Source organism: Seriola aureovittata, chromosome 1 (genome assembly GCF_021018895.1).
Source record: "Seriola aureovittata isolate HTS-2021-v1 ecotype China chromosome 1, ASM2101889v1, whole genome shotgun sequence".
In the NCBI taxonomy this organism is placed as follows: domain Eukaryota; kingdom Metazoa; phylum Chordata; class Actinopteri; order Carangiformes; family Carangidae; genus Seriola; species Seriola aureovittata.
The window spans coordinates 34,196,858-34,217,733 of record NC_079364.1 but is presented as its reverse complement, the minus strand read 5'-3'; the positions used below and the strand labels follow the sequence as shown (position 1 = coordinate 34,217,733).

The 20,876-nt window shown below is 40.0% G+C and overlaps 2 protein-coding genes across 3 annotated transcripts in view; one reads left to right on the top strand and one right to left on the bottom strand.

The window, feature by feature from the left end:
- Positions 1 to 20,876, bottom strand: part of dok4 (docking protein 4) — a 114,222-nt gene that overhangs the window by 52,406 nt on the left and 40,940 nt on the right. The gene's annotated exons all lie outside the window — the stretch shown is intronic.
- LOC130173364 (uncharacterized) lies at positions 16,359 to 19,606 on the top strand. Its single transcript, XM_056382576.1, has 2 exons — positions 16,359 to 16,917; positions 17,830 to 19,606. The coding sequence occupies exon 2, from the start codon at positions 17,839 to 17,841 to the stop codon at positions 18,784 to 18,786; it is 948 nt and encodes a 315-aa protein (XP_056238551.1). The 5' UTR covers positions 16,359 to 16,917; positions 17,830 to 17,838; the 3' UTR covers positions 18,787 to 19,606.

The following is a 20,876-nucleotide window of genomic DNA, read 5'->3' as shown; positions in this document are numbered from 1 at the left end:
CAGTTAATGGGGCAGTTGGATGGTACTCCTATCGCTGTAAAGCTCACAGTGCAAATTCTGTAAGTCACTGAACTGAACTGAACTTTGGGAGACACATTGTATTTGTAGCAGACATACCTGGCCTGGCATCAGTCACAAGCCATTAAAGAAGTTCATTGTAAAGACATGCACAGTTATAGATATATAACTATCTATATATCTTATATAGATAGATAGATAGATAGATATTTTATTTATCCCCTAGGGGAAATTCATGTGTCCATTAGCTCATTGTTAATAATAATAATAATAATAATAATAAACAGTAAATAAAAAATGAACAATAATAATTAGATTAGTCCATTTCCTTTGGCTGAGGTGTTGTATAGCCTAATGGCAGTGAGAAAAAAGGATCTCCTGAACCTCTCTGTTCTGCAGCGCAGTGAGATGAGAAGTTTGCTGCAGCTGTAGCTGCTTCTCTGTCCTGCCAGAATGTTGTGGAGAGGATGGTTGGTATTGTCCAAGATGGCCTCAATCTTACATTGCATGTGTCTCTCCACAACAGTCCTGAGTGAGTACAGACTTCTGACAAGCACAGACCCAGCCTTTTTTACCAGCTTATCCAGTCTCCTTGTGTTCGTGTCTAACATGCTGCCACCTAAGCAGACTGCAGCATAAAAGAATACACTGGCCACCACTGACTGATAAAACATGTGCAGCATTTCACTGCAAACGTCAAAGGACCTGAGCTTCCTGAGGAAAAAGAGCCGGCTCTGCCCCTTCCAGTAGATGGCATCCGTGTTCAGGGACCAGTTCAGTTTACTGTCCAGGTAAACAGCTAGGTATTTATAAGTGTGCACCACCTCAATGTCCTTCTCTCGAATGTTGACCGGCTAAAGGGTGGGCCTAGACCCCTGAAAGTCGATGACCATCTCCTTGGTCTTGGAGGTGTTCAGAAGGTGGCAGTTCTTGTCGCGCCATTCACTGAAGGCCATCGTCAGTTCCCTGTACTCCTTTTCCTGCCCATTCCTGATACGCGCCACAATAGCTGTGTCATCTGAGCATTTCTGGATGTGGCAGGACTCAGAGTTGTATTTAAAGTCCACCGTATACAGGTTGAACAGGAACGGAGCCAGAACAGTCCCCTGTGGAGCCCCAGTGCTACTCATCGCTGTCCCTGAGACACAGTGTACCCAACCCGACGTACTGTGGTCGTCTTGTCAGGTAATCCACAATCCAAGACATGAAGCAGGGATCCGCCCCAACCCCTTCAGCTTGTCTTTAAGAATGGGTGGTTGGATGGTGTTAAATGCACTTGACAAATCATAGAACATAATCCTCATGTAACTACCTGGCTCATCCAAGTAAGAATGGACCCGGTCGAGCATGTAAAGAACAGCATCATCCACTCCAATATGTTCTTTGTAGGCAAACTGTAGGGGATCTAGTGCATGTTCAACTTGTGGCTTCGGAAGGTGGAGAAGCAGCCGCTCCAGGATCTTCATGATGTGTGATGTGAGGGACACTGGTCTGTAGTCATTTATCTCAGCTGGTCGTCCTACTTTAGGTACCAGAACAAGACATGATGTTTTCCACAGGACCGGGACCCTCCCTGTTTGAGGGCTGGCTCAGCCAGCTGGGCTGCACAGTCTTTTAACAGCCTAAGACACACACCATCTGGGCCTGTTGCCTTTCCAGGACGTAGCCTCTTGAGCTCCGCCCTCACCTCCTCCGCTGTAAAGGACAGGAGACTTGACCCCAGTATGGAAGGAGTTGCAGCTGCAGTGTCAGGTTGTGGAGGAGATGCCATAGGAGAAGCTGCAGTTGAAGGAGTGGGAGAGAGAACAGGTGAGGCTGTGTCAAACCTGTTGTAGAACAGGTTGAACTCATCGGCCTTGTCCACATCACCTGATGTTGCCTGGCTGTTCTTCTCTTTATAGCCAGTGATGGTCCTCATCCCCTTCCACACCTCTCTGGTGTTGATGTGCTGGAGTTTCCTCTTTACTTTCTTTTTGTAGTCCTCCTTCACCTGCTTTAATCTCCTCTTCAGCTCATGTTGCGCACACCTGAGCTTCTCCCTGTCTCCATCCCTGAAGGCCTCCTTTTTCTGGTTGAGGAGGGTCTTAATGTTACTGGTGATCCAGGGTTTGTTGTTTGGAAAGCAGAGTACAGTCCTTGCTAGTATTATAGTGTCCATACAGAAGTTAATAATTAGTTAATATTATGGATCCAAATTTGACACTTTGTTACTCTTCCCAGCATCAAACTATCAAATTGACAGGAAACAGAGACAAAGGACCCTTCTCTCACAATGAGACCATGCTTTTATCATGTCAGAGGGATGCTCAACCAGACCATGGGTCAAAGGGTCAGCTCCAGAAGATCACCGAATGGACACCAGGCAAACTGGAGAGCATAGACAAAATCTCGAGTTTGTAACAATAAGACTCTGCCTATTGATATTTGACTGTTTCTTATGTGAGAAAAGTACAATCAAAAGGACTGATTATCACTTAGGTGTGAATCCTAGCCTCTCTATGCCGTTCATGAATACACGCAAACACACACAGCGACCTCCCTTCCTCTGTCCCTTTTAGACAACTGAGTCATAAACTGCAACCCACATTCCAATCCTGAGTAGTGACCAGCAGAAAACTCTTCACAGACTCAGATAAAGAGTGCCTGAGACAGAAAGTCTACTGGCAAACTCCACCCTGGCTGAACCACTGAGACACCGACAGAATCCGTCACTGTGATATCGGGACACGGCCTCCAGGAGAATCCACCTAGATCCCACGTCTCCAGGGTTACCTCAGCCACCTGGGTTCCAGCCAAGCTACAGCGTAACTCACAAAAGGCTGGTTTTAACATTCTGCTCTTGACGGGGTTGATGTCCATAATAGCAATATTTAATCACCAAATCTCATTTGTAGACGTAGTGATCATTAGCTGCATAGCCATGGTGTTTAGCCCAAACATTTTCTCTCCCACCATTGCCAACTCATCACACAGTTCATTTCATTATTAATTTCGTCTTTATGATTATTACACACTGCACTTACTCTGTAGATAGTAGTCTAGTTAATAAACTTCTTTATTTACACTCAGTCGTCCTGTTGTGTTCTTTTGAAGTGGAGACTAGAAATCCATTTAATCGAGAAGTCGTGGCTTCTGATATGAGATTGATCACATTAATCAATGATATATTCATTATTGTCCTCCTTGAGGACTGGTGCCCCCTTTCAATGAGAGTAAATTTTATATTGTGATGTTCACACACACACATATGAAACAGAACAAATTTGTCATGGGAAGAAATGATGTATCTAGATTAACATTTGTGGCCACAAGGATTTAAAGTTTTTAGGCAAGTTGAAGCGCTTCTCTCCACTCTATCATGCATTTCACACCCATAATAAACTCAGAAACTGTCCAAAAAAAGCATGAAACTTACTGTGCGATTAATTAAATTAATTAAACTGTGATTAACCAAAAACTGTACAGGATAGCGAAAAGCCGTTTACAAGCTTAATAGCTGAAAGTCCTTTGATCAGTTTAAACATGAAATTAAGTATGAAAGTGAAAGTGAAAGTATGCCAAAGTTATTGCAATTCAAAGAGGAGATAGTCTTTGAATATGCTGTCAATTTATTCTTATGGGAAAACAATTGGATACAAAAGATCACATAAAATAAATTGTACATAGCCGCTATAAGAGAAATACAAGCAGGACTATCTCCTGAATACGCTGAACAATTTGATATTATATTTGTTTTAATCACATTAAAATTGTAGGACCAGAAGCATGCTAAAAAACATATGTAAGAAAAATAAGAATAAGGATTACTAGAAACTTCTGCATTTTCTGAAGAAAATGCATGTGATTGCTGCGTCCTGCTGCAGTCTGCTGCAATCTGCTGCCGTCACTGCTTTTGACTTATAAAAAAGGATTTCATTGTGGTCAAAGCAAGGAACCTGAACATCTAAGAGAAAGTATAGTTATTGATATCTTGCCACACAGTGGCGCCATCTCACCAATTTATGACTATATGAAGCACTGCAGAATGGGCCACCTGTCTGTCATTTTCATGTCTATAGCCTTAACAGTGTTTGAGATATTAATGATTTTATGTACTCCTTAAATAGAAATTGGAACTCAATAATTACAAACAATATCAACAAGCTGTTTATAAGTTAATATTTTCTTTCAGTACATATTATATTGATATGATATTGATTGCAGCAGTGACTCTGGCCTAATTGGGACTCGAAATGGTTATTTGCTGCTCAATAAAATCCCTTAAAACGTTAAAGAAGAAATAATTTCCATTAGTACCACAAAGCATAAACTGCTTCCTAAACAGCAAAAGGGTTGATTTTTTTTAGCAGTTACACTAGACATAAATTGGTCTCAGTTGGGAAGTGTTTAAATTTTGTAAATACAGTTCAATCTGACCTGAGAACAGTTTGAAGGACTGTGTGTGAACAGTGTAAATACAGTCAAATCTGACCTGACAACAGTTTGAAGGACTGTGTGAGCAGTGTACAATCTGACCTGAGAACAGACTGAGAGACTTTAATGTCTGCCTGCCTTCCTGTCTGACCTGAGAACAGACAGAGAGACTTTAATGTCTGCCTGCCTTCCTGTCTGTCAGTCTGCCGTTCTGTCTGCAAGTCTGTCTTTCTGTCTGTTTTTTACGTCTGTCTGTGTAGTTAATTAGAAAGACAAACTGAAATGAACTGCAGAATATTTCTTGACTAAAACTGTACTGAAACGTATTTCCAGTGAAAACTGTTGAAATGTGTATAAATCACCGTCTTGTATTTGGTGTTGGAGCAGTATGTATCTGGACTTTGACATAAATATCAGTAAAGTGTTTGATAAACAACACAGACATCAGAGGAGTCTGTAATCAGCTGATTTGAAACAGCTGTGTGTCCCCCACCTCTTGCACTCAGAGGTTGCCATGGTGATTTTAACTGCTTACTTACTGTACTGAATGAGACAGGGATTGAGTTGAAATATAATTTGAATTCAGTCTTACCAGTAATTAGTGACACGGGTGCTCAGCTCCGAGGCACTCACAATTTTTCCCAAAGTTATTCCCAAAAAACTGGGAATAAATAATGCATTAGAAATGCATTGGAATTTTCTTTAGAAACCCACCTTTTTTCTACAAAATTTCACCTTTTTTTTGAGTCACCCAGCTCTCTCATACCTGCACGTAGAAATGTGATTCAAACTATAAAATGGAGGAAAACTTCTGCTCTCTCAAAAAGACAGGAACTGTTTTTACATAACATGTAAACTTTTCAAACTAGGAGCACTCTAAGGAGGAATGCAAATCACTTTTTCTTCAAAGTTAGAGTGAAAGTTGGCTAGAGTGCGTGAAGCAGTAAAAAATAACCTTTATTTTTATTTTTAACTCGAGCTCACGGCCAAACCGTAAAAAGGAGACAAATAATTCTTTCTGAAAATGTAGACATAGTTGTTGGGATTCATAAAATGTAACTTTGACAGGCAGGGTCTGCACAAAATTTAAACGGGGGTGCCGAGTCCGGCAGCAATACCTGTCTCACTCTCATTGACACCTAATGTAATCGTCTTTTTTTTTCAAAAGAATCTCACTCTGTCTTCGCACTGAGCTTACTCACTCATTTTAAGGAATATCTGAATAAAATAGAGACTGTAGAAACTTCTGGCTTCAGTGTCTGGCACAGTCTTTTCAGTTTTTGAAAAGAAGTAACGGTTTTCTCATAATTTGCACTTGTTTGAAGCCATGTAGAAGCCAAATTCTGGGCAGATTTTCGCATTGCCATGGCAACGGCAGCTCCTGACCTGTGTGCGTGCGTGCGTGCGTGCGTGCGTGCGTGCGTGCGCCTAGCAACCAGATAACCAACTCTCCAAGCTCTGCTAGCTTTACATTAGCCGCATGTTAGGTCTTAAATTACATTTAGGTAGGTCTTAAATATGTAAGTCCATTTACTGCTTCCTTCGTTGCTTTTTTTTTTGTTTTGTTAAAAGAGTGAATGAAGTTGTGACGGTCTCCGCTGAGACAGATAAGAGGAGAAGCTACTAGCCCTCTCTCGCTGTCACTTCTAGCCGCGTTGCTCTCCTCCCCAGTAATGTTAAATTTAGCACAGAAAAAAACATAATAGTGGTAATTTAAATAGCGGTTCATGGGATTTATTAACCCTCAGGGGTCCCTCTGTCCTTTTTTGGACATTTTCTTCACTTTTCTTTTTTGATTTGCTGATCATTTTGGCTGTGTTACAGCTGAAGGTATGGATTTCTGCAAGAAAGTGTCTTTTTTGACATATTTTTAAAATCTAATGTCAGTTACTGTTACAGGTCTATTATACACTGGTAACACATTTTGTACCCTCTGGGGTTCCTCGCGTCCAAAAAAGGACACACAAAGAAAATGCTATAAAAATCATCATATATCAATATTTTTTTCTGCTTTTTTTGCATACATCTCTTAAACCACTTCAGTTCTGCTCAAACCTATCAAATGTTTATTAGTTTTCAGGATTTTAACCCTTTAAATGCCAGTTTGAAGACATGTTGCCTCTTGTTTTATTAAAAAAAAACAACACAGAATATGAGATATTTCCCACATAATACATGATGGAGGGATGTGACATTGTTTTATATCAGAGTCTTTTATATCAAGACATTTCTCAAAACCAGAATATGATCAGGGTGACTTTTGAACACTGGAAATAAATCATGTACTCATCCCGGCAGTAGCCCCCGTGGCACTCAAAATTTCCCTGGAATTTTCTAGTATTTATTTAGATAAACACAAGAAACTTGTGCTACAGAAAATGGACCAGACTCAGTGAATAGCTCCCTAAGCTTAACATGTCCTATGATAACTATTAATTTAGCTATACAGACTAGTGAGCAGTGATAACTAACATGTCTTTGGGGTCATCAGGTGGGAACCTCCTTTCACCAGTGTTTCGTCTAGTTGGTCCCACGACACCTCCAGGAGGCTAGACAGTGATCACTGGCGTCTCAGAGTCACTCCCCTAATGCCAGCCATCACTGCTCCTCACACCACCACTATTTTCTTTATCTTGCCTATGCTACCACAAATAACACAATCATCAACTCTGACAAAACACACTAGCAGATTCAGCAAACAAACTCCCCTAAACAGTTGGAGAAAGTGGCGGCCATTTTGAATGAGGGAGGTAGAGTCAAGGAGAGAAGCCTTTTTGAGCTAAACTCTCCCCCGCCGGGTTAGGCTGTGCTCTATTCTGTAAGGCGCATCCCATCCTGCCGCCTCTCTCCACCTACAACCCACTTAGAAGCTCTAATGATTACCTCCATCGCCATTGTGAATGCCAATGGAGAAATCGTGCACCCTGCCATAATGCCTATTTCTAGCCTCTGCCATCCTGTTGTAAAGTCTGCTGTGCTTAAGCATAGCCTAATATCTTGGAAATACAATTTTACTAAATTACCCACTACTCCAGGCATTTTAAAATAATCAAATGCCTCCCAAATAAGGCTATGTGGCACTGAACCAAACGCATTTGCTAAATCCAAAAATATGACATTCAAGTCTCTTTTCTCTGTCTTGGCTGCCTGAATCTGATGCCAAATCATGCTAGTGTGCTCTAAACACCCTGCGAAACCTGGTATTCCTGCCTTCTGTACTGCAGTATCTATTAAGCTATTTCTTTCTAAATAACTAGTTAATCTCCGTGCGACTACGCTAAAGAAGATCTTCCCCTCTACATTTAGGAGAGAGATCATTCGAAACTGACTCAGGTCTGAGGATTCCTTCTCCTTTGGAATAAAAACACCTCCTGCCCTACGCCATGCTCTGGGAATAACCCGTTTCTCCCAAACTATTCTTAATTGCCTCCACAAAAACTTTAGGATATCAGGTGCGCTTTTATAAACCCGGTAGGGGACTCCATTTGGCCCTGGGGCCAAAGAAGCCTTTGCACACCTGACTACCTCCTCAACCTCCTTCCACCTGGGTGGTCTAACATCCATCTCATGATCTATCTTTCCTACTGGCGGCATGTCAGGTGGAAGGCCTATTACTCTATTCTGCTCAAAATCTGAATATGTGTTTCTTAGATATTTTTCTACTTCTAACTTTGTTGCCTTAAGCTGCCCTCCCTTTTCCTGGTTAAACAATCTAATATAATAACTGTTATCACATAAAGTTATATAATGTCTGAGAGAGGAGGCTCTGCTGAACACTTTGATATAATATATTGTGATGTCATGAGAGGTTTGACTCATAGAATGTCTGGCATGGGCATCAAGAAGACCACAACACAAAACGTTTCAAAACAAATCAAGTCTTTTACTGAGGTTTTCCAAAGTTATTAACAAAAACAGGGCTTTTTGTCACATCGAAAACAGTAACAAATCAACTTAAATATCTTCTTCAGATTCTCACAAAAAGTCTCTCTGGCAGTGTAACTTAAATGTCTTTCAAAAATAGTTCTCAATCCATCATACATTTCCTTGATTCAACACATTACCCACTGGTCTGCAGTCACCGTCCTCCAAACACTTCTCTCCCTATGTGTCTCTCTCTGGGCTTTTAGAAGGCTGTGTCCCAGCAGTGAATCAGACTCAATTCTTAACAGCTGTGCTAAGTGGGTAATTTCCACTCCTGTAGTCTCTCTTCCCTGCCACCAGGTGGGGACAGAGCATCCCTCTATTTTTTATGGGGGTTGACTGCAGCCATCAGAGAGGAATGAATTTACCACCCAGGACACACCCTCTCGTGACATCACCATATTTATCTGTGGTGCCAAAAAGTGGTACATGCAGCCATTTTAAAAATGCTTCGCTTCCTATTTCCATCTGATTTTCTGCTCTCATTTTACATTACAGTGAATGGGGCAGTTGGATGGTACTCCTGCCAGTTTGAAGGGCATAGTTCAAATTCTCTAAGATTCTATGCTTTGTTTGTTTTCAGACACATTGTCTGAAAGAAGAAAATTTTGTATAGGTTCTTCCCATTATAAAATCAAAAACTGTCAGGAAACAAGCATAAAACTTAAACTGTGTTGAATAAAATAGTATAAACAACATCAAAAAAATTGAATCACCACAATAAGATGAACGTTTCAATACTTGAACAGCCTGTAGTTCAAATTATGCAAGAGTAGTTAGCGATAGAAGGATATAACAGGAGGATTTTATGTGTAACACCAGTGGAGCAGGTCAAATTCAATGTCTGCTGCTATATTTACTGTTGTAATGTACTGCCTGAACTGTAATCTCTCTCTATGAGTACTAACTTGTAAATAGCTTTCTGTCCATCTGTGTGTCTATGTGTCTATGTGTTTGTGTTTGTGTTTGTGTGTGTGTGTCTGTCTTACTGTCTATGAGTGTGAGTTTGGCTGTGTGTTTGTGTTTGTCTGTGTGTGTTTGTATGTGTCTATGGGTTTGTTTGTGTGTGTGTGAGTCTGGGTGTGTGTATGTGTAAATTGCTGTGTGTATTTCTCTAGCTGTGTGTGAATGGTTGTGTGTGTTTGGCTGTATTTTTAAACATCACATCAGATCAAATTATCTCTTAAAGAGCAATGTCTTGCAGCTGCGTGTAGCTGGAAGACACAGAGCTGACAGAGGTGAGTGAGATTTTTGCTTTGAACCACTGTTATTGCTGAAAAAACGATAACTCCTATCAGATCAATTGGTAGACCGTGGTCGGCACAAGTCCTTCATGCACAGAATATGTGGCTTTGGTGTTTCTAGAGACAAAAATGTGGAAATGGGAGTGAGTTATAAAAAAAGGTCAGTTCTGCTCAAAAATTATCAGAAAAAAAGTATAAAACTAAAACTGTGATAAATCAAAAAAATTTACAAGATATCAAAACATTGAATACAAATCTAACAGTCGAAAATCTTGTGACTATTTTAAAGTTTGAATGAAGTCCGTAGCTGAAAGTATGCTTAAGAAGTTGAAGTTCAATGAGGCTAAAGTTTTCAAGGATTTCAACAAAGTTATAAATGGTAGAAAACAGTTGTATACAAGCATAAATCTCCTGAAGGACCTGGACATTTTGATAGTTGATTAGTTTCTGTAGGTACAAGTATGTAGGAGTAGTTAGATGCCAAAGATAGGCGGAAGAAAAATAATAATAAAACATAAAGATTTGAATTAGAAAATGGAATTCCTGCTGCTGCAAGTTGAATGGGATTGCTGAAGCAATGCTGAAGAAGCTAAACCAATGGCTAAAGATTAAAAGCAGAACTTGTAAGCTGGAGGTTGAACAGCATAAAATGGTTCAAAAAGGCCTCGATTGTTGATGGAAAGTGTAAGAAACAGCACGAAACAAAACAAAAGAAATTTACAAGCAACACGTGTAATGTCACACCTGACTGAGATTTCTGATACAATGCTAAAATAGTTAAAAAAGCAGCTCATATTAACTGAAGTACAGTGCTTTGAAAAATTAGATGTTAAAATGTTAAACAGGAGGAGCTGAAGTCCATTAACTACAACAGCTGAGAACTGAAACATGTTGTTGATACAGTTGAAAGCCAAATTACTTATTGCCAAAGGTGGAAGCAAGAATAAAATGCCTTAAAACTGTGAAAAAAGAAATGATTTCCATTAGTATCACAAGCACAAATTGCATCCTAAACAGCAGAAGGGTTGATTTTTTAACAGTTACACTAGACATAAATTGGCCTCAGTTGGGAAGTTTTTAAATTTTGTAAATACAGTTCAATCTGACCTGAAAACAGTTTGAAGGACTGGGTGTAAGGAGTCTAAATACAGTACAAGCTGACCTGAGCACAATTTGAAAGACTGACTGTAAGTAGTATAAATACTGATCTGAAAACAGTTTGAAGGACTGATTGTAAGGAGTCTAAATACAGTACAAGCTGACCTCGGAACATTTTTAAGGACTGAGACTGAGTGTAGCAGTAGAGTTGCCCAACAGAACCTCCAGTAAGTTCTTTTTACCTGGTTGAGACTCTTATTTTGAAGGTGAATATCAAAAAGTGAGATGGTGTCTGTGTGTGTGTGTCAATGTGCATGTGTCTATTGTGTTACCAGGTTGAGACACTTATACAGTTAATATCCATATGGTGGTGATGGTGTTTGTCTTTCAATGTATGAGTGTGTCGTGTTGGGAACTGCACAAGCTTAACATTCAAGCAGCTCTTTGAAGTTGTTAGGACCGGCCAAAATGGTGTAACCAAGGTTAAATAATCTGTGCATTTTGAAATGCTCCGTGCGGTTGTTTTGAAAGGATTGTTTCCTCTGCCAGCGTCTACTTCCTGTTTCTTTTATTAGCCTTTTGCATCTTGAAATGCTGGCTTTGCCGACCAATTGGGTGTCAGCTCCCGCCTGGTTGAACTCCGCGTGTGGGGTTTCCCTTTTTCTTGAGCCGCAGCGAAGAGCGAGAGCAACCATCAAGACAGGCAACACGTGAGACAAAGAAAGAAAAACTATAAAAGTTGAGTAAAGTTGATAAAAAACCTGCTGGATAACTTCACCGCGAATGACCTGTGTTCACTAGTCACTGGGAAAAAACGCATTGTTGAGAGATGTTTTGACCGTGCTAATCGCTAGCCGCTAATGCTAACAAACACACAATGGTAATGCCATTCACTTATGCTAAAGATGTTAGCTCTGTCATTTTGAAAGTGAAATCTAAATTGGTGCAGTGTAATACGTGTTTTGTGTATGTATTTAACCCTTGCATATCTATTACATGCTGAATGGTTACTTGTGTAGATTTAAGCATCTTAATTTCTGCTTTTTAAGCACACAAATCTTCACACTAAATATTTTTGTTGTTGTTTAAGTACCTTTAGTCTGCACTTAAAGTGCATTAAGCTGCACTTAAATTGTTTTGTAGACTCTACTGTTGGCTGCTGTTGCATGGCAGACGGTGCACATAGCATGTGTTTTCCTTTTATTATTATTATTATATTATTATTATTTTATGCCATTTGAGATATGTGAAGGTGAATGCGAATATGTGAAAGAGGAAATATTTTGTTTATAATTAGTTTTGAGTAAAAGGTTATTTCAGTAACCATAGTTCTCTAATATTTTGAATCTATTATTACATATGTTGATCCTTAATAATTGTGAAGACCCCTTTACAATGTTTCATGATTTCAAACTGTTGTAATCAGGGAAATTAGAAGATGTATTCTAGCTTTTATGTGATGGTGTACTGATTAGAAGCTTGAATGTTCTGACCTTATCCACAATAGGTCAGGTTTTTTGTGGATCCCGAAATTCCCCGTCCCACCTGGAGTTGGAGCTTGGAGACTATTTATTAAATGGGAAGAGCAGTTCTTTCTTAAAGAAGAGATATACTGTATCTGAGTTGTTCCTGGTGTGTTGTTTGGTTCATCCTTGGCTCCGTAGTCGTATCTAGAGCTTCTGATCTTACTAGCCATAGATAGATATCACATTTGTTCACTACAGCTACTTATATATTTTGTAGCTCCACCAAAAAGGGTTACACCTCGCAATAATGGTATTTGACCAAAATTGTCCTCACAATTATAGAAAGACATGAATACACACGCATACACATACATACACAGTGCTGATTTGCCTTAGAGATGCTCTCATACTTGAGTGTAATAAGTGTAAGAGTTAACCTCTTAGCACCCATTCCTTTTAATGTAATTCTCGCCTATTTGGCATATCCAAATGCCAAAGCTTATACAGAATAAGTAAAAGGTCAAAATGCATATATGAGACATCAGTTGAAAGGTGACATCTTCTAGTTTCTGAAAATGTATTTTTAGCATTGGACTAAATCCCAACCTAAACTATATCAGTTCAAACATGCCTCAAAAGTCATTTTTCTTCTCACCTAAAAAACTGTCATATTTGAGTAACAATAACTTGGTCATACTTTGTGCAATAACATTGAAACTCACCAGATCATTTCTACATCTCCTGATTATAACCAAAACATTGTTGATTATATTTTTTGTCTCACAACTAATTCATTTGATGGGTGTGTAGGAGTGGGGTCATGTGATCAAACAAAACTCTATGCTTGATAGCACATGATACAAAAATGAATATATAGGTATATATAAGTTCAAAACAAGGAAGTTTTTTATTTACAAAAGGTGCCAAACAATAATTGCACTTGTTCGAATATATAAATAACTATATACATAAAAAATACTAAAAATGTTGAAAGTGCACACAAATGAAAAAATATATAAATAACTATATACAAAATAAAGTTTCAGGGGCAGGGTTCTTTATAGCCCGTTCTCTGTGTGCCAAGCATTGGAGCAGTTCCGTGTTGTAACAAAACACAGGGGCACATCACAGCTGTGACATCCACAGGCGTTTTCCGGTGGCAGAGGACACACTTTCGCATCCCTGCTGTGCCAGCATCACTTTCTTCGACATTCCTTCCCTCAACGAAATAGTGCAGCTTGTGTGAAGCTGCTGGGGCAGGGGGTGTGGTGTGTCTTGAGGATGAAGGCTGAGGCATAGACACAGAGCACTGGTCTGCCAGCTCTTCAACCAGTGCAGTCCAGCTGGGGTAATCGCAGCATCCGCAGCGGCTGTAGCAACGGTGGCAGCACTGGTTGCAGCAGAGGAGGAGCAACGTCTCTTTCCTGGAGACGGCTCTGCATCAGGCTCCCAGTCTGAGATGCTGTCCTCCTCTGGCCTACAAAACAAAATGTAATGCAGTTAGCAAAATATCCAGTTCAGTATTGCTAAAGCATGTGTGAAATATAAACAGCAGAAAATACACACATACACAGGAGTTGTATTGTAAAAATATCCCCAATAAATAACTTTGAAATGCCAATGACTAAAGCAAAGATCTAGTTCACTGCAGATGAGGATCTGAACTACACCGTTGCCATGACCCCCCTTGACCCTTCACAGTTCACTGTGCATGACTGTATATCATAGTTCACAGTATTATAGTTCACTGTACATGACTTTATATCGTAGTTCACGTAATATAGTTCACTGTACATGACTGTATTTCATAGTTCACCGTAATATAGTTCACTATACATGACTGTATATCATAGTTAACCGTAATATAGTTCACTGTACATGACTGTATATTGAGTTCACCATAATATAGTTCACCGTAATACAGTTCATTGTACATGACTGTATATTGAGTTCACCATAATATAGTTCACTGTAATATAGTTCACTGTACATGACTGTATAACGTAGTTCACCTTAATATGTTCACAATAATATAATTCACTGTACATGACTGTATATCATAGTTCACCGTAATATAGTTAACTAAACATGTCTGACAAAGTACAGACAGCAAAAGTCAACCAAACGCCACTGGATAAAGTCAAGACAAGAAAAATTAATTTGTTTTACCCACCGGTCTAAAATGGCGTCGAGACCTTCTGCAAACAGTAACTCGCTCTCCGAGTCATATTCGCTGTCCTCACTGTTCTCAGACGAGGCAACGACAAAGTCCAGAGCCTCTTCAGCGGTGAATCGGGTCTTTCCTTTAGTCTTTGGCATTTCAAGGTTTTTCTAAAACACAAAAATAATCCAAAACAAACCGTCTGTCTCTTGTCTTCTCTCTGTCCTCTGTGCCTCCTGTGCATAGCGTGCGTAAAATAGGGACGTCTATGTCGCTACGCACGGCAATAACATTGGCTAAAACAATGGCCAACATGCATTGCGTTCTTGGTCAGTTACACTCTCTGTTGTTGGCTGAGGCGTCCACTTGCAAGTGTCAGCCTGATGTCAGTCCTTTTTCCTGAAATACCCACGACACCATGACTGGCACAAAACCTTTGTGCACAGATTATGTGGCTTTGGTGTTTCTAGAGCCAAAAGTATGGACACAGCAGGGAGTTACAAAAAAGGTCACTTTTTCAAATCAGTTCCTGAATTTGTATTGCAGTCAAAACATGACGTTGAGGCTCACTTTTCAAATTCTGTAAGTCTCTGTGCTAAGGTAGACACTTTTTATGAAACAGCACAAATTTGTCTGCTACCGAGGAAGCCATGATGTTTGGTGAAGACTGAAATATGTGGCCAAAAGGACGAGTTACACAGAATTTTTTCAGAGGAGTTCTAGAGCTTCTCCCATTCTAGCGATAATGTCATCCACATCCACATCTCTGACATTCCGTGCAATACACACCCATTATAAAGTCTGAAATGTTCTAAAAATAACACAACACGTCGACTGTGTTTTTGTGCAAACCGCAATAGTTGTCAAAATACTGATTTAACCCAAAAGAGTCTCAAGTCTTGTGACTCGTTTAACTTTTCAGCCAATTTTCTATGTTGAAGTATGACACAGCCGTAGAGCTCCAAAGATGGCTGGGTTTGGTCGTTTTGAAGACTTCTCCACATTCATTCTTTACAGGAATGTTTTCACCTTTTATTGCCATTTACATTGGTTACTCGACTCACTATGAAAAGTTTTAGCACACCATTCCCGATCGAGCCGCACGCATTGATATATATATTGTCTTATTGAGTTTTTCAAAGCTGCAGGACTAGTACACACCAGAATTTCGATACGCAAGATGAATAAGATGAATATGTATGCAGGATAATAATACGTGCCCTCAATGCTATTGCATTAAAGGCACATAATAAGTATGCAGGATAGTAATATATGCCTTCAATGCTATTGCATTGCAGGCACATAACTAGAAAATGCATTTCCTGCTGAAAATGTGTGTGAATGCTGAGGGCTGAATGATAATGCTAAAGCAATGCTGAAGTAGCTGAAGCAACTGCTGAAGCAATGCTGAGGAAGCTGAAAAAACTGCACCTTTTTGATGGTTGAACCACAGAGAGTATGCAGTAGTAGTTTACAATGAAGGAATGTAATGTAATCGTGGGATTGCTGGTTCTGCCTAAGCTGAAGCTAAACTGCAATGCTGGCTGCTGACAAAAATCTGACGCTGAGCTTCATTGTTAAATGCCAGCAAATAACAATTAAAATGGAGCTGTAACTAACTTTGTGTTGAGGCGTAATGACTAGAAAATAACTAGAAGTACTGCCTCATGGTTGTATGCCTCCTCCACTCAGGCTAGTTTCAGAATACATCCCTGTTTATCCAGAATCATATAAAATATTAACCATTTTTGAGAACTTCTGTCATAAGTGCTAAAACGTGTATTCCAAGGTCACCGTGACTTTGAACTTTGACCACCAAAGTCTAATCACTTCATCTATGAGTCCAAGTGGACATTCATGTGAAATTTGACGGGATTCACTTGAGGAGATCTGGAGATATTACATTCAAGAGGCCAAAATCATGATTTGTATGGTAACGTGACCTTGTCCTTTGACCTCCAAATCAGGCTGTCCTTGAGTTCAAGTGAACATTTGTGCCAAATTTGAAGAAATTTCCTTAAGGCATTCCGGAGATATTGCGTTCTGAACACCCAAACCGCATTTTGTGAGGTCACCACACCTTTAAGCTTTGACATTTGGCCCACAAAGTCTAATCAGTTCATGCTTAATCCACATGTATGCTCCTAATCTGGTACTGTCCGTTACAAACTAGGGAGTAGTTTATCTTTGAACACACACCTGCTTCTTCCGGCAGTTAGACAGTCAGGATGGCACCCAGAATTGTTTACACACACACATCCTGACCATGCCTCCTTCTTTCTTTTTTTCTATAAAGTTCATGTACACTCTTTGTTTGATATCAGTCAGCAATTGCACTCCGTGTGACCGTACACTGATCCTTTGCAAAGTTCTTATTAAAATATACAAAGGCAACTTGATCATTTTGTCAACTGTTCATTTTCAGATTTCCATCACAAACTCGACTGGGGGTGTCTGGGCTCGGCGTCAAAGGGAACTTGCGATCCTAAAGCTATATCTTCAGCCTCAACCTCCCCACAAAAAGATGAGTGAGACAGAGGACCCAAGAACCGAGGCTGGACTCACTCAGCGCTGCGATTAAAGATCCTAACTGGTGAGAATCTGAAAATTGATTTCTCAATTAAAAAAGAAAAAGAAAAAAAGAGGAAAATATCAGTTTACTAGAGATGTCAAAAATATCAAGGGTGAAATAAGATTTTGGTCTACTAGTCTTAGGTTGAGGTAAAACCTGGACCGTTTTTAACCAAGGTTTAGTAGAAACCTGGAGGTGCACTGACGAGTCCACCTTAAAAGAGTTTACTAAGACCACAGTACTGGTATATTGTGTGAAGTAGACCCTGAAGTGTTTACTAAGATCACAGTACTATATTGTGTGAAGTGTATGGAAAAATGTATTACTGTGTAATAATTATATTGAGTGAAGTAAGACTCAGAAAAACGCGCATAGGAAAAGTAGATAATTCCTCTGTTCTAATCACTCTGTTTTGTCCTGTTTTGTTGAGTACTTAAAAATAAAAAAAAGAGAATTTGGCAGTAATAAGACAAATTTACTGAAATTTGAAAATTATTTTGGGCATACTAACATTGATTAGTTTTTTGATATTCTTGACGAGTGTACTTTGTTAGTTGAAAACATTTTTCCTCTACCAAAATGGGTATTATCAACAGTAAATATGGAACAAAAGGTTAAACATGATAATGTGGATCCCTCCGCTCCAAACAAATTACATGCATCTGTGAGTGAGTGAATTATGGTGATTCATCTGTGAAACACATAAAAACTGGGTTACTGAATATGGTTTTCCCAGCATAGCAAGTTTCAGTATCAGACAGCTAAATCTGCTGAGAGAAAAACTGCAGGAAGAGGAAAAAGAGACTGAGAATAAAAAAGGCAGGAGTAAATTCATAGTATTCATAGCAAAGCATTTAGTTTATGGATGGAAGAAGCACTAAGGAGGGACAAAAAAACACAGGCGGGACAGAAAAAAACTCATCTGTGTCTCAGTGTGTCATAATGCAGGATTCTGACCTCAACTGTGCTCTGCCAAGAAGATGCCATAACCCACCACAACAACATGATGAACCTGCAGGCCAAATCCAAGCTAATCAAACGGCTGATCCACAGCCGAAGGCACCACCGCCATATTACCCTGGCCTTCCCCCATCTCCTGTTCCCCTCATCTATCCTGATACATCTAGTTTACGCCAACTCTTTGATGGGGTAACAGCAACAAAAGGTCAACAGCATGACTCTGCTTCCCCTTCTCATACCAGGTCTGGTCTGGTGTTCAAAAGGTCTCTAAATCCATTCAACCCCACATCACCAGTGAGACCTGATGTAAAGGGAAACCTACACCAGGTCCTGAATTACCCCATGGTGGAGTTAGCAGGTGCTGATGGACATCCAATGCTAGTCCACAGACCATGGACTATGGAGGACATTAAACAGGCAATGACTCTCCTCCCATCACCATCAGATGGAGGTGGTGTGAAATTTGCCCCCAAAGTATCAGCAGGATATCCAGAGAATGAGGTGAGACTGGATAGCCCCGACTGGGCTCATAATGACAACGCAGTCTACAGAGGACACATCACAGATCTCTGTGAGTGCATCGAAACAGCATTCCCTGTGAGAATGGACATGTGCAATATCTCCTCATGTAAACAAGACGATGAGAGTGTTCACAACTATCTCACTTGTCTGACAGAAGTCCACAACACAAACAGTGGGCTGACACCTCCAGCTAACCCAAATGATAATGTTGTTACAGCATGGCAAGATCATCTGAGAAACGGCTTCCTGAATGAACGGAAGCCAGAGATTTCCAGCATGGTGAAATGTACTTGCATCACTTGGGACTCAGGCAAGTTCAACCTCATCAGAGCACACACTGTGCATGCTGAAAAATTTTTCAAAGAGGGCCAGAAGAGGAAAGGAGAAAAAAGAGAGAAAGATCTGTAAATGGCTACATTGACTTTGTTCCAAGCACATGCCAGAGGGCGCGGACATGGCCTTGGCGGAGGCAGATTCAAAGGTGGTCGTGGGGGCTGAAACACAACTGATCCAGATGTTTGTTTTTCCACTGTGGCGAAAGAGGACATTGGGCCAAAAACTGTCCACAGAAAAATCCAACGCACAAGGCTGATTGACTCGGTGCGGCAGCTCAGGAGGGGAAGGAATCAGCACCTTTAACTTTGACCACACTGACCCACGATGAGAGACATGCTGCCGCATGTGTATGAATGGAAGCTCTGCACGTCAGCTGTGACCTCGGTAATCCTGTTCTGGTTGAAAAGCACACACTCAACACCGACGCAGACTACATGAAACCACAAGACCTACACTGCACTGCACACACACGAAAGGAGAGATGCAGACTTTGAGAAACAATGGTTCAGAAAAGTTTGTATGAGAGAAAAGCTAACGTTAAGTTGCATGTTTTAGAATAAACACAGATGTGCTGTTTCAGTAACTTTACCCGAACGAACAAAACCAAAGCCAAGTGATGAATTTTCACCATATTTCTCTTTCAGTGATTCAGATTCTGATTCTCTGTTTGACGTTCCTGTTTCATACCCACACGTGTCACTTGCCAAACACAGAAAGGAAATATGGAAAGATTTGGGTTCGTGGGCGAGAAAATGTGTCAATGCAGAAATATGGGATTCAACATCTGATCCTTATGTTCAATATAATCCTGTATTAAAGGTTTATCAACAGAAATACACCTTTGTTGTCCACACACTCAGATCTGTTCAACTGGTACAAGACACACAACACACATCTGTCTATCTGAATAAAACATGTGATGTGACAAACAATCCAGCCTTACACAAAGTCCCAAGGACTCTGTGGGCCAAAGGCAAACATGATGTTGGTCTAATTAAAAGCATGCAGCCAATTGTGATAACACCAAAGTTCGATTATGGGCCTTGCCAACCACAATATCCACTCAAAAAGGAAGCTGTTGAGGGCATTACGCCAGTCTTTAATGGTTTATTGAAGGTGAAGGTGTAATAATTCCCTGTAAAAATTATTCTGTGCGCACACCAATTTTCCCAGTAAAAAAAACAGAGATGAAGGTCAGCCAGATGAATGACGATTTGTGCAAGACTTGCAAAGTGTGAATGACGCTGTACAGCAACGCGCTCAAAATGTTCCTAACACGTATACCATTCTTTCTCAGGTGCCGCTTGAAAGTAAATGGTTTTCAGTGGTTGATTTGGCAAATGCATTTTTCAGTGTTCCGGTCCATCCAGACAGCCAGTTTTGGTTTACGTTTTCCTTTAATGGCAGAACCTACACATTCATGCAATTATGTTAATCACCTACCATCTACAAGGACGCGTTGAAAGAAATTTTGAGCTCATTAAAATTATCACCAGGAAGTGCACTATTACAGTATGTTGATGATTTAATGATCTGTTCTCCAACTCAAACTCAGTGTGAAAAAGACACAGTTGCACTGTTGAAACATTTGGCGGGAGAAGGTCATAAAGCTAGCTTTAAAGCAAGTGACATTTTTGGGTCATGTGATCACATCTGAGGGCAAATCCCTCTCCCCAAAAAGAGTAAAAGCAATTCAAAACATTCCAAAACCAATCACAAGAAACAAGTCATGTCTTTTTTAGGAATGTGTTCCTACTGCAGATTCTTCATTCCTAACTATGCCGTCTTCGAGGTGCCCCTGAGCGCAATCACACATGGGCGTGGCATAGAGATGGGCGATATGGCCAAAAATCCATATCATGATATACACAGCAGCCTCTTGCGATAATGATATGTATCACGATACATAGATTATATAATAGAATCATTTCAGAACAGGTTACATAGACCCTGAGCAAAACTAAACTGCTAAATATATTTAAAAAAGAAAACATAGAACACAGTATGTAGACATACAACATTTATTGTGCCCCACTGTAATCATACAGTATTCTGTAAACATAAATGTTGCACATTTAAAACTGGTCTTATTTAAAAAATATGTGTAATATCTAATCGTGTTTGCAAGTTAAATTGCATTCAGAGGACTCATTCATCTCTCA

Excerpts from the sequence above, each read along its gene's own strand:
- LOC130173364 (XM_056382576.1), top strand. The coding sequence starts at position 17,839 with ATGCAGGATTCTGACCTCAACTGTGCTCTGCCAAGAAGATGCCATAAC.